The sequence below is a fragment of the Poecile atricapillus genome, chromosome 8 (assembly GCF_030490865.1).
Source record: "Poecile atricapillus isolate bPoeAtr1 chromosome 8, bPoeAtr1.hap1, whole genome shotgun sequence".
Taxonomy (NCBI): domain Eukaryota; kingdom Metazoa; phylum Chordata; class Aves; order Passeriformes; family Paridae; genus Poecile; species Poecile atricapillus.
Window position 1 is genome coordinate 22,845,808 of NC_081256.1, and position 12,968 is coordinate 22,858,775.

The following is a 12,968-nucleotide window of genomic DNA, read 5'->3' on the forward strand; positions in this document are numbered from 1 at the left end:
CACCCCCTGGTCTAGCTCCTGTGAAAAATTTTTTTCTATGTTTTAGATTTCCCTGATAAATGATATGCACATATTTTGAAGAAGCACTTTTCCATTTTATTAGCTCTTTTTGTGGCTCATGAGGCCTGGCATGGGTGTGAGATCCAGGTGACGTGGTTGCTGTGTCTGTACAGGTGGCTGGTGGTGAAGGACTCGTTTCTCATGTACATGAAGCCTGATTCAGGGGCCATTTCCTTTGTCCTGCTGGTTGATAAGGAATTCAGCATCAAGATAGGCCAGAAAGAAACAGAAACTAAATACGGGTTGCAGATTGACAATCTCTCCAGGTAAGAAAACAACTTTGTTTATCCCCTTTTAGTTTGCTTTTGCATTTTTAAGGAGGAATCGATGCTGCTCTGCAGGAGGGGTTAACAAGCCTGGGTGGCTGCTGCTGGTGTGCTCAGACCTGCTGGGGATTTGGCCCTAATGCTGATTATTTCCCATGTCTTAATGAGGCATCTGTTTGCCTCTGTTTGTCCATCCCTGTGGTTATTGCTGGGGCCTGGGGGCACGGTGCATGCTGAGTTGCACAGTCTGGTTTGGCAGCAATTGCTTAGGTAATTTTTTAGGCACTCTGTTCTCTTTATGCTGCAAGCAGGGATGTTTTCTTCTGCATCCCAATGGAGTATTAATCAAAAGACGTGCTAGTGGGGGATAAAGAGATATTTCATGTTTTTATGTTAGCACACAGTATAAATTCATCTCTCAAAAAATACAACATTAGCTGGCTCCAACTCCCAAGTTAAGCTGGTGCTAATAATTTAAACATGGGTGAGTTTTTCCTGCTTGGCAGTGCAGTACTGTTAGTCACTCAGAGCAGCTCAGTGCTGTGCATTCTTTTGCAGACAAAACTGCCAAGTCCCTACTTTTTGTGTAAATAATATATGACTGGTACAGATGCATTTACTAACATGGACAGGCGGCAAGGAGCAGCCCAATTAAATGGAAGTGACTTCAGCCTCCTGCCCTGTGCATCATGTGTTCTTGCAGGTCACTGATTCTGAAGTGTAACAGCTACAGACATGCCCAGTGGTGGAGGCAGGGCATAGACGAGTTCATCCGGAAACACGGCAAGGACTTTCTGACGGAGCATCGCTTTGGCTCCTACGCGGCCGTGCAGGAGAACACCCTGGCCAAGTGGTGAGCACCTGTTACCTGCCTGCCCTCAGCACCCCAGCTCTGATGAACAAAGCTGGTTAGCCTTTGGTAGCTGTGGGGACTGGTGGTAATTAAAGAAGTTAAAAAAAAAAAAAAAAAGAGGTTTTATTCACTGGGGACAGAGTAGCAGTGCTGGTGGCAGGAGTTCTGCGTCACAGCTCGTTGTGTTATGCAACATCAAGTTCCATTTAAATTCAAATGTGTTGGGTATTTGTCATTGTAAGGATAAAGAGAAGAAAAGGGAATCAACAAATGCAGTTCTGGCTGTAGTCGGAGGGTGGCTGGGCTTTATGCACACAGCAGCCCCTGAGAAATCCTTCTGTCCTCAGTGTGACCTGACTGCACTAATCCATTCCCAGAAGTGCCTCAAAAACTGGATTCTAGCTGGAAGCAGACCACTGCTTTCCCTGCAACGTCTGCCTTGCAACAACCTCTGCCTGAGTACTTTCTATAAATCAAAGGAAACACCATTCCATCATCCTTTCCTGAGAGACAAACCTGGCTTGCATGTAAAGCACAACCCAGGAATATTGTGTGAAGTTGGCAGAAGTGCCAAGAGGTACTTAATATTCTCTTATTGTGCTGTTTCGTCAAGCTACTGATAGCAGCACTGAATTCTCCCTACATGTTGTCCTGATTCTGGAAATTAGGATTGTGTTTGCTTTCGAGAAGAGAACATAAATGTCATTAACACAGAACCCCATCGCTCTTCGGCTGTGTACTTTGTTTAATGAAGGGGAGGAAGCATAACTCTGCACTCTGTTTGCTTTTGCAGGTATGTCAATGCCAAGTGGTACTTTGAAGACGTTGCAAATGCCATGGAAGCTGCCAAGGAAGAAATTTTCATCACAGATTGGTGGTTCGTACTGACATGTTTGGGTGTTGCCCAGCTGTCTCTCCGGGGACGCTCCCGACAATGCGGCACTGTTCGGAGCCCTACAGTATGGCAGCTAGCCCTGCAGCCAGATGGTTTGGCAGCACACCCAAACCTCTCCTTGTGTTGTATTCAAAGGCCTTTTCAGGAGGGCTGGCAGCAAAAGCGCACGCTTCAGATCAACAGCTTGGTTGTCTCCCTCCATGGAAATGCCTGAAACTGCACGGAGACATCACCTGAACTGCAAATGTGGTGGCTTGAAGGGCTCCTCAGGAGTAAATAGCTGCAAATCTGAGGGGCATGGGTGTCTTTCAGTGTTTCAGAGAAAAGGGATGCTCAACAATGCTCTTGCCATGGGATCCCATTTCAGCTCCTCCTCACTGCCTTAGGAAGCCTCATGCCAGCAGTGAGAGCACCTTGTGGATGTGTCCTTTTGATCTGCTCTTAAATGGGCCAGCTAAGGGAGGAGGGGAGTTTTGTCACCCTTTCTGAGCTGTGTGTCTGCCAAAGGGCCTGGCTCTGCCCACTTGTTACCTAGTTTATGTGTTTATGCAGTGCTCTGGTTCCTGTTTGTGGCAGGAAAAGGATGCTCTCACAGACTGGGCAGTCTCTTGGCTGGCTGCTGGTTGTGGCTGCCCATGTCTTGCCTTTCTAGAGATTAATCTGCCTGAGCCAGCCTGGACCATGGGCATGGGAGACTTCCAAGACGTGACTCAGATTTCATGTTCACCTTAGGCATGTCTCTGTGCTCCTCTTTCTCTGTGAAATGAACCTCTGGCTGCTTATCTGCTGCCTCTGGGATCTGGGAGAATTCGTTTCTAGGGGGAAATTAGGAGAAAACTACATACCATGTTAGCATTTGGTGGGGTAAATCTGTTTCCTGCCATGACCACAGTTAAGCCTAATGCTCATTGATTCCCCCTATGCAACATCAGGTGGCAGTTCAAGAGCATCCCATTTCAGACCCATTGTCTCTTACTTAGTGTTTTATTTAGACAATTATTAAAGTATCATGGAATTCCAAAACCTGAAATTTTATGTATAATACAAAAATAGAATGTAGCAATATGCTTTATCCAAGCCCAAGCTGCCATTCTTGGTACAGAAGTAGAGGAATGCAATTCTGTCACGTTGCTGTGCAGGAGTTAGAGATTGTTTAACTGTTTCTTGTAATCCTTGAAGTGATAAAATGACCTGTTGAGTGATCCTATTGCTTTGTCTTTAGGCAGCAAGGACAATTCAGCACAAATCTGTCCTGTTCAGATATCTCAGGTGCCAGGAGAACTGAAATCCCAGTCTTACTTATTTTTTATGTCTACATATTTCTTTCAGACCTACCTTGGGGTTTTCTTTTGGTGCATCTTTCTTTCACAGATAGAGTCCAAATTTCCCTGTTGTTGAACATCACTGTTCAACCTGGTCTCATGGGTTGTAGAATATGAGGATGAATGTGCTGGACATGTCCCCTGCCCTTTGTAATGCTCAGTTATTAAAGAACAAAGAGCAGGATATTGGAGAATGCATCACTCTGGGACATGAGCTTTCACATCCACTTTATTTAAACTTCAATTCCTTTGCTTCCCAAGTTGGTTATTTAGGCCAGTGTTTTGTTTGCAGGCTACATCTGCTATGTTTTTTATATACCTTTGTTTTCTTAGGCTGAGCCCAGAAATCTTCATGAAGCGACCGGTGGTGGAAGGGAATCGCTGGCGGCTGGACTGCATCCTCAAGAGGAAAGCGGTGAGTGAGCTCCAGCTGCACCCTTCACCCTGCACCCACCCAGCCAGGGGATCATACTGGGGCTGGGGCACTTCCCACCATTCATTTTGGTAGAGATGAGCATTAAAGCCTCACATCAGATGGCCTTGGAAAACCACATGCTTTGATTTTTTTCCCCTCATTTGGGTTTGGAGGAGCTCAGAGGTGGAAGGGTAGATCCTCTGATTGCCCCAGGTTTGGGTCACTTTAGCCTTGCTTTACAACTGCCCCAGTTCCTGGTAGGGTCGAAGACCTGCTGCTGTCCATGTTCTCCATGTGATTTATGTAATTTAGAGTACAGGGAATGCTGAGCACTTTGTGGTGTATTTATGAGTGTGGGCTGTGCTCCAGCTGTTCACACACCCTGCGATAGCACCGGTGCTAAAAAGAGCTTGCCCATATCAGCAGTGAGTCACAGGGTATTATTCCCATGGCTGGAAAACCTCTTGGACTGTTGCTGTAGTAGAAGGGCAGAAGTCCACATGGACACAGACTTTAAACTAAAAAGGGGAAGCTTTAGATTAGATATTGGGAAGAAGTTCTTCCCTGTGAGGGTGGTGAGGCCCTGGCACAGGCTGCCTAAGAAATTGTGGCTTCCCCATCCCTGGAATTGTTCAAGGCCAGGTTGGATGGTACTTTGAGCAACCTGGTCTAGTAGAAGGGTCTCTGCTCATGGGGGTGGAACAAGACGGTCTTGAAGTTTCCTTCCAACCCAAACCATTCTGTGATTCTGTGACATGCTGAAATAGTCTTTGACTCTCTTCCCTTTCAAGCCAATTGTCATCACAGTCCTCACCCCTCCACATACCTAGATAAAAAATGAGAGCTGTGTCTGACTGTTGTTGATTTGGAATTACTCTTGCTTTGTAGGCAGTTTATTTTTGCCAGAAAACATCACTCACTCAGAGGAGGATTTTGGCTTCTTTTTGTCACATTGACATGGATTTTCATATGGCCATAAAAACATTGTGATAGAGTGGGGTCAGTCCCTGGAAATGCTTGCTCTGTCAGTCGTGCTGTTTTTTTGACTCAACAGGGCAGCCACAAGCTGATGTGATGGTGTAGGGGTGAGGCTGTCCTTTCTATCTGTGCAGTGTTGCCTTGGACTCCTCTGGGTGCAGTGGAGAGCAGGATATCATCCACAGTTTGGAGATTGCCTTCGCTCTTGGCAGCAGCTTTATGGGAATAGGAATTCAGAACGCTGTGGAAAGTTTAGGTTCCAAGTTTAAGATGACAAACTCTAGTGCAAGCTTTTAATCCATGCTGATTTATGGGAAGAGGAGGTGTCCCAGTGTGTGACCAGTATTTGCCAAGGTTTGGGAGGCATTTGGCACATTTGAAAGTGCTTTAACAAGAGTTTTTAGAAACTGCCATGGATACAATGCTGGTCACAAAAAGCACCATGTTTTTAGCACTGCTTAGTGTATTCCAGGAGCTTGTTTAGCTCTACCAGCAGAAAGAACCTCTTTGAGTTGATGACATCCCCTTCAGGAGGGGGATGTCTGTGTGACCTCACTGGTCATGTCATCCTGCAGGGACAGTTGACTGTGGGCAACCCTCAGGGCAACATGAAGCAGCAGAACACTGAACTTTAGTGGATGAACATGATTGGAGTGAATCATGCTTGTAAAATCTACCTCAAAGGGTATGTGAAAGGAGCTGCTGTAGGAATGACCTGTGGATGTGCCTTGGCATAGCTCAGACAAAAACAATAAAACCCATGCAAACCCAGGTACTGAGCCCTTCTCAGAAAGCTGGAGAGCTTTCCCAAGCAGGCAGGTTCTACCAGGCTGTGGGGTCCCCATGGAGGATTGGGAAGAGCATAATCAAGAGCAAGTAACCTCAGTCAGCATCTCCATCAGCCGACACAAAACATTTACTGCCTCTTCGCTTTTCCTCCCTTCGGAAGCAGACTGTATTCACTGATGTGCCTGCATTCCATGTGTTCTTTTTTGCTTCTGACAGCAACAAGGAGTGAGAATTTTTGTTATGCTGTACAAAGAGGTGGAGCTTGCCCTGGGGATCAACAGTGAATACAGCAAGCGGACACTCATGCACCTCCATCCAAACATCAAGGTAATTGCACAGGGCTGTGTGGAAAGTGTTTGCATTCAATTGTTCTTGATTGCTGGTGCTGACCCAGGTGTATTTGGGTGGGAACTGCAAGTTCAGGAGTGTTTCCCACCACTGCAGTGGGAATAGTCTGACAAGACACATCCATATAGTGATGCCACTGCATCTTCATTTCTGTAGGTTCTAGTGGAACATAAAATTGCTTAGTTTAGATTTGCCAAAGCAACTATTTGCCTTAATTGACAAGAAGTGTTTTTTGTGTGACAAGTTAATGGGGTTGCATCAAACGGAAAATTACAATTTGGGAGTGTTGTCTCATTTCAGCATTTCTGCTCAAATGTGAATGATGAGAGTCAACACTGGGTATTAGTGTTCCCACCACAGAAGAACAGCATTGCACTGTCTTGTGCTGTTACACTGCTGCTCTGGCACCAAGCAGAAAATCAGTTGTGGCAGATAAACCAGTAGATAAGGCTAGATCCAGTCTCCTAGACACACATACACCTTAATGAGCAGTAAGATACTTGTTATGGTAGAATAATTGATTCATTTTCACTTGATCAGTTGTCACAGTGCAGGGAAGCATCCGTTCATCGTCTTTGCAGCAAAACTAGACGACAGACACAAGCTATGTCACAAGTTTTGGGAGCAGCCAGGTGAAATTTGGTAGCTTTTTCTCCAGGAAGCTGGTCTAGTGGCTGTAACATCATAAATAAAACTCTGAGCTTAGATAAAGAAATTAGGGTTCCATAGACACTTGTCAAAAAGAAATTTCCTAAATAAATGACAAATTTGATTTTAAGTTGGGGGAGAAAAAACACCTGACTTCTCATTTCACTTGTGTGGTGGCAACAACCAAAGAAGTGACTCAGATCACCAATATGTTGTTTTCTTTCAGAGCAGGCTCTGTGTTTGAAAGCTCAGCTATTACAGCTCAACTGCAGCAGTTTCTTTGACTATGGTCCTCTTATGAAGCTGTTGTAAGGGTGACCTATCCCAACATCAGTAATCATTCCTGCATTCTGGGGAAGCACCTGCCTGCCATATGGCTGACAGAAATTGAGTAGCTTCAGTAATTAAACAGTGGATGCATCCAGTAACAACTCCAGCATTTCCCCATCACCCCAAACAGCCAAAAAAGGCTGAACAGCTCTCTGCCTGGAAGGATTTAAATTTGACAACAATGCTGAGCTTGAGTGCTGGTTTCCTCACAGGTGATGAGGCACCCAGACCACGTGTCCTCCTCCGTGTACCTGTGGGCCCACCATGAGAAGCTGGTGATTGTTGACCAGTCCGTGGCGTTTGTGGGCGGCATTGACCTGGCGTACGGGCGCTGGGACGACGACGAGCACCGCCTGACCGACGTGGGCAGCGTCAAGCGCGCCGGCGCCGTCAAGTCCGTGTCCACCGCCAACCTGGCAGTAAGTGGGCTGGGTCCAGCTGGTGGCCACGGTCAGCCACAGCAGGTCTGGGCCAGGGCTGAATGGGCTGTGTCCTCTTCTGAGCATGGGGTTGGGTTTTGGAGGTTTAATGACAAATAAGTGATGAGAGGAAGGATCTAAGCATCACATGACTCTTGAGGGCTATGTGCTGACAAGGCCTTGCTAGGGCACAGAGATAAGAGAGCTGGGTTTCCCCTGGAGCTTGGAACAACAGCCACAATTTGAAGTTCGTGTTCTTAAAATCATAAAATCTTAGAATGGTTTGGGTAGGAAGAGACCTTAAAGATCATGTTGTTCCTACCTCCATCATGGGCATAGGGACACCTTCCACTAGACTGGACTGCTCCATGTCCTGTCCAGTCTGGCCTTGAACACTTCCAGGGATGGGTTATCCACAGCTTCTCTGGGCAGCCTCTCTTTCCTTAACAAAACTTAGAAAGGCAGAGTAAGCACTTGCAGAGTGCTCTGAAGTGTTTGTTGTTTGTGCCCACAGCAGCTGCCTTGTTTGCTGAGCTTTCTGCTAACCTGTTCTGTATGCAGCCACATGTCTCTAAAAATTTGAGAGGTCTAGGTTGATGAGAATTTCAAGGGGAATAATAATCCTGAGTAAATTTATGGATCCAAATCCTGCTAATATGTAGGCTTTCCTGGCAAGTGCCTCCTCTCAGACTTTGTCTCAGAGTACAGATTCTCTTCAGAAAGCATGCCTAGTTCCCACTGAAGTGTGTCTGTCACAGAGCAAAATTTGGCTCATGGTGGTTTCTGAGCAGGAGAGAATCTGTAGTAGCTCTAAAGTAGTAGCTAAAGGAGACCCTGACCTGTAGCCATGTCTTGTGTCTTTTAAGTCTGCAGTGGAGTCAACTGAACGTGTCCCACTGCAGCCTCAAGCTCTGGCCCCAGACAGCCACTTGTTTGAGAGAAATGCTGATGATGCCCCAGACACATCAAAAATGAAAGGAGTAGGAAAACCCAAAAAGTTTTCAAGGTTCAGCATTTACAAGCACCTGCACAAGCACGGCATGCACCATGCTGACAGCGTCAGCAGCATCGACAGTGAGTCAAGTAAGTGATGTTCAGCTAAATAATGTATATAAAGGATGTGTGGAGGTGGTGGGTGGGTGTATGTGCACGTTCACATGATTTCTAGGGCAATGTGTTCTTCATATGGAAGGAAAGTTGACAAGTTACCTAACTATCAAAATAATAGCTGTGTGTAGTCAACATGTAAATTTGCGTCACTGCAAAACAGAGAAGAAAGATTTAATGTGGATTTTTTTATTTAGCTAATTAGCAATTTTCATGAGCCGTCAGATGATGTGGTACAGTGTATGTGTTTCTTACTGTTTGTGTTGTTGGAAAGTGTTTGTTCCTGCAAGAGAGAATTGAATCTTTGATTTTTCAACTTGGATTTATTACAACAAGCAAATAATTTCTGAATGGGATTATACCCTCTCATAGACTTGTGTTAAAAGCTAGGTTTTAAATAAGTTCACTTAAATGGAAATATTCCAAATTTACCCACTTGCTAGAGAGGAAAGTCTGTTCAGCAGTTGAATATTTAAATTCAGCTTTTAATTCCTGACGTTAAAGATAACTTCAGTGCTAAAATTACAAGGATCAGCTTGGCAATTGTTCCAGAACTAAATCCTTCCTGAAAGTCCTCAGCTCTGGAAGATGGGGGAACTTACTGGAATTTCCATCCCCCCCTGCAGATCCTTCTCTTGCCTCTGGCTCCTTATGGGCGTCTTGGTTGCAGTCAGCTCAGGACACAGCCACAGCTTTGTACTTCCTTATATCTGTTTGGGTTAGAACCAGCTGGTGCCTGAGTTTGGTCCTTTTCCTGGCAGTCACTTGTAGTTTCAGCAAACTGACGTCTGGAGTGAGTTCCTATCTGCCAGGTGCCAGACAAGAGCAGGCACCGGGGTGGCAGAGGTGGACGTGTGTTTTTGCCATGAATAGAGCATCTTGACTTTCTGCAGGTTATTCAAGCCCCACTAGGAGCCATCCGAATATAATCCAGAGTTTAAGGCCCCATCTGAAAATGTTCCATCACCACAGTGAATCCAAACAGGGGCTCGCTGAGCCTCGGGAGGGTAAGTGGAGGAAGGCAGAGCTCTGGAACCCTTCAGGCTTCAGCTGCTGATGTTTTTGTATTATAACTATGGTGAGAGTGAGGTTGGGTGCCAGGATCAGCCTTCGCTGCTTGTTGTTCTCCCAGCATACTTATCTCTCCTCTGCGGGCATCCTGGCAGAAGAGCCTTCTCCAGAAACTACAAATACTGTAGCATAAATAAATAAGAATTAAAAAACCCAAAACAACAACAACAACAAACCAAAATCAAACAAATGAGTAAGCAAAAAATTTGCAATAATGACAGCAGGGAATAGTTGCAGAAATAGTTCTCATTCTGGTATGTGATGATTTCAGCAACTCTCATCCTGTAAAGGAAAGAGTTTTACTGGAACTGGGAAGTTCTGTATTGGATATTTTTAAAGTAAGCCTGATGCAGGAAGACATGCAAACAGAGAGAGGAAGCAGCAGAGTGGCTCCTGCCAGTCCTGTGTTTGGACAAAGACTGGAGTCCCCTCTTTTTCTTCTAATTAAGACCAAGGAAAGCACATTCAGTTGAGACAGGAGTTGAGTGGTTGTGAGCACTGAGCTGTTCCCATCTCTGGACTGGTGTTGCAAGGGGCTGTCCCAGTGTGGTACCTTTCCAAGATGCCTTTGGGTTCAGGAACAGAGTGAGGAGCACTTTTCCAGCATCATCCTCTTGCAGACATCTTCCTCTAAGGCATTAATTGCCAATTATGAAATATTGATTACAAAGTAGTGGCAGGCAACAAAGCATTTCCATGTCTTTGTGGAGACGATGTGCAGTCTCCCCTGTGGCCATTCATGCTCATCATGAGTCACTGTGCAGTCATCGGAGCGCGGCACACGGAGTGTGTGTTGGCCTGTGTCCCACACATTCCCGTTCCCACCTGGGCATGTCGAGTCAGTGATTCCCCAGCTCCACCTGGACTCTCACTAGAAGCTCCAGCTTCCTAAGGCAGCTCTGGTACAAACCTGCTGCATGGCATTTCTGGCATGGCTTGGCTCAGCTCGGCGGGGTCACAGCAGCGCTGGCAGGGCTTGCTTTGTGTCCCCTGCTCTTGTGCTGCTGCCAGTGTGTGTTCTGTTGACTGTTGAAAGTTGGTTTTTCTGTCTGCTAAGGGGTTTTATGATTACCTGGCGGTGTGGTTGGGTTAGGAGGAGGTTTCTGCTCGTGGCATTGCTGTATAATTACTGCATTAGTATGTGGTGTCACAGATGAAGGCTGCTCTCAGGGTCAGGAAATAATACCAGCTAACTGTTTATGGTCTAGGCCAACATTTTTGGATTTTTTAAGAGCCTGGGAAAAGTTCACAGCACCAAAAATATGTGCTTTGGAAAAGGGATCCTGTTAGGAGGGAATATCCCTGCGTACAATATTCCTGCACAAATTTGGAATTCAGGATCCATTTGTTCAACATGTAAAATTGTATCAGAAATGACACTGCTATTTAGAAAAAAACAAAATAATACTAAGAAAACCCACAATGCTTCATGAGGGAACATGAACATCTCATTCTAGATATTAAATACTACTTCAATTAGAGGAGATACAGCTAGAGAGGCAAAATAAACTCTCTAGCAGAGATAGAATTAGTTCACTATTAATGTAAAATATATGAAGTAGATGATATACATGATGTGGGCTGCCATATGGGAATATTTAGGTGTTATTGAACTGGGGAAAGGCAAATGGTTGTAGGGTGATGTAGCCCAAGATAAAACTCAGCATCTGCTTTTCATTTCCATAACAGACTCCTATATATAACCTCTTCTGATTGTATAAGAAATACTGAAATAGGGAAGAAAAAAATGCTAGCATATATCCCTTGAAAGTAACAGGAGGACTAGGGAGAAACCAGCTTCAGCTGCTTGGGACTGGCAGTCCACCAGTGCTGTTCCATGGCTGAGTCTCTCACTGCTGTGTGCAATGGATGGCCATGACTTTGGAGCATGTTTTTGTTTTGTTTGCTGGGACAGATAAAGGATCCATCCGTAGCCTGAAGACAGGAGTTGGAGAGCTGCTTGGGGAAACCAGGTTCTGGCACGGAAAGGACTATTGCAACTTCGTCTTTAAAGACTGGGTTCAACTCGATAAGCCTTTTGCTGGTGAGTGGGAGTCTTTGCATTCCCCAAAACTTTCTTCTGCACCTTTATGGTCTCAGACCGTATTTTTCATGCCTCCAAGCCAGAGGTAACAAGGCTGGTTTGGTTTCTAGGAAAAAGCAGCAAAACTCCCTTTGAGGAGTTTTAGGGTCAATCATGCTGTTGCAGTCCAATTCATCTGCCTTGGGGGTGCTTGGTGCCCTGTCCCAGAAACCTCAGTCTGAGGAGGGGGATGCTGTGCTTTTCCACATTCATGTCCTTTGTCTGAGAAAGCTCAACCATGCTCCCCTGTCCCACAGACTTCATTGACAGATACACCACGCCGAGGATGCCCTGGCACGACATCTCCTCCGTGGTGCACGGCAGAGCCGCGCGCGATGTCGCCCGGCACTTCATCCAGCGCTGGAACTTCACCAAGGTGGGTGTGGGTGTCACTGCTGGAGGCACAGAGATAAGCACAGCCTTGCCTCATCCCTCTGCCCTCTGAAGGCATCTGTTTTGTTTCCTTGTGTTCTGATATGTTGCAAGCATTTTTTCTTTATCTGTAGCAAGCATTTTTTCAAGCATTTTTTCTTTATCTGTTTTTTCCCCCCTGTGCAGATTATGAAACCCAAATACCGGTCCCTGTCCTACCCATTCCTGTTGCCAAAATCTCAGCAAACTGCTAACGAGTTGAGGTATCAGGTGCCTGAGGCTGTTCCTGCCACAGTCCAGGTGGGTGTTGGTGGTCTCCTGCTTACATTCTCAGAGGGCTTGTTCTGCATCCTCCCAAGAAGTTTGAATGCCTGACAGACTCTCTGCAGAACTTGGATTATAAGATGCAAAACTCTTACCTAATTCTGCTCACAGATTAGGTGATCAGATCCTTAATTGCAATAGAATAATGCAACTCTTTTAGAGAGGCATTAATTTATATGTCCACCTTTGAGGTAAAGGAACTAAAGTGTATGCAGTACTCAAATGGTGGGAACACTCTGACTTTTCATAGCTGTGTGGTTTAATGGTTTGTTTTCTGCTGTTCTTTGTCTGACACCTAACATTTGGGCTTTATGATTTGAGAAGGCCTGATGGGTTGAGGTTACCCACTGAGGATTTATCTCAAATCTTAGAGCAGCTTGCCAGGCCCTGACGCCTTGCTCAGACGGGTGGTGGTCAGTGACAGCCCAGCATTAAGTGGAGTCTTGAGGCTGTTGCTTTCTGCCTTGAACTTCATCTGCACTTTATTATGCAGCCCTGCCACCCCTGTGGGTCCTCTGCAGTTCCACACAGCCCACAGTCTGATTTGTGACAATCAGTCTCAATCAGTCAGATCTGCCAAGATAACTGTTTAAAAGCCTAGTTTGCTCTATCAAGTGCACATACTTGAATATTGCTGTTACCCAGCAGAAATAGGAACTTGTTGAAGAGTACAAAGTCAAAATAGTTA

The 12,968-nt window shown here is 45.6% G+C and overlaps 1 protein-coding gene across 5 annotated transcripts in view; it reads left to right on the forward strand.

Annotated features, from left to right (window-relative positions):
• PLD1 (phospholipase D1) overlaps positions 1 to 12,968 on the forward strand; it is a 72,847-nt gene that overhangs the window by 40,269 nt on the left and 19,610 nt on the right. For 4 of the 5 annotated variants that reach the window (XM_058843871.1, XM_058843872.1, XM_058843869.1 and 1 more), the window contains 11 exons: positions 174 to 326; positions 1,030 to 1,179; positions 1,973 to 2,056; positions 3,730 to 3,811; positions 5,795 to 5,905; positions 7,117 to 7,323; positions 8,190 to 8,406; positions 9,324 to 9,437; positions 11,417 to 11,545; positions 11,842 to 11,960; positions 12,143 to 12,256. In XM_058843871.1, the coding sequence (XP_058699854.1) occupies positions 174 to 326; positions 1,030 to 1,179; positions 1,973 to 2,056; positions 3,730 to 3,811; positions 5,795 to 5,905; positions 7,117 to 7,323; positions 8,190 to 8,406; positions 9,324 to 9,437; positions 11,417 to 11,545; positions 11,842 to 11,960; positions 12,143 to 12,256 (1,480 nt within the window). The remainder of the gene's footprint in view (positions 1 to 173; positions 327 to 1,029; positions 1,180 to 1,972; positions 2,057 to 3,729; positions 3,812 to 5,794; positions 5,906 to 7,116; positions 7,324 to 8,189; positions 8,407 to 9,323; positions 9,438 to 11,416; positions 11,546 to 11,841; positions 11,961 to 12,142; positions 12,257 to 12,968) is intronic. The other variant, XM_058843873.1, reaches the window with a different exon arrangement.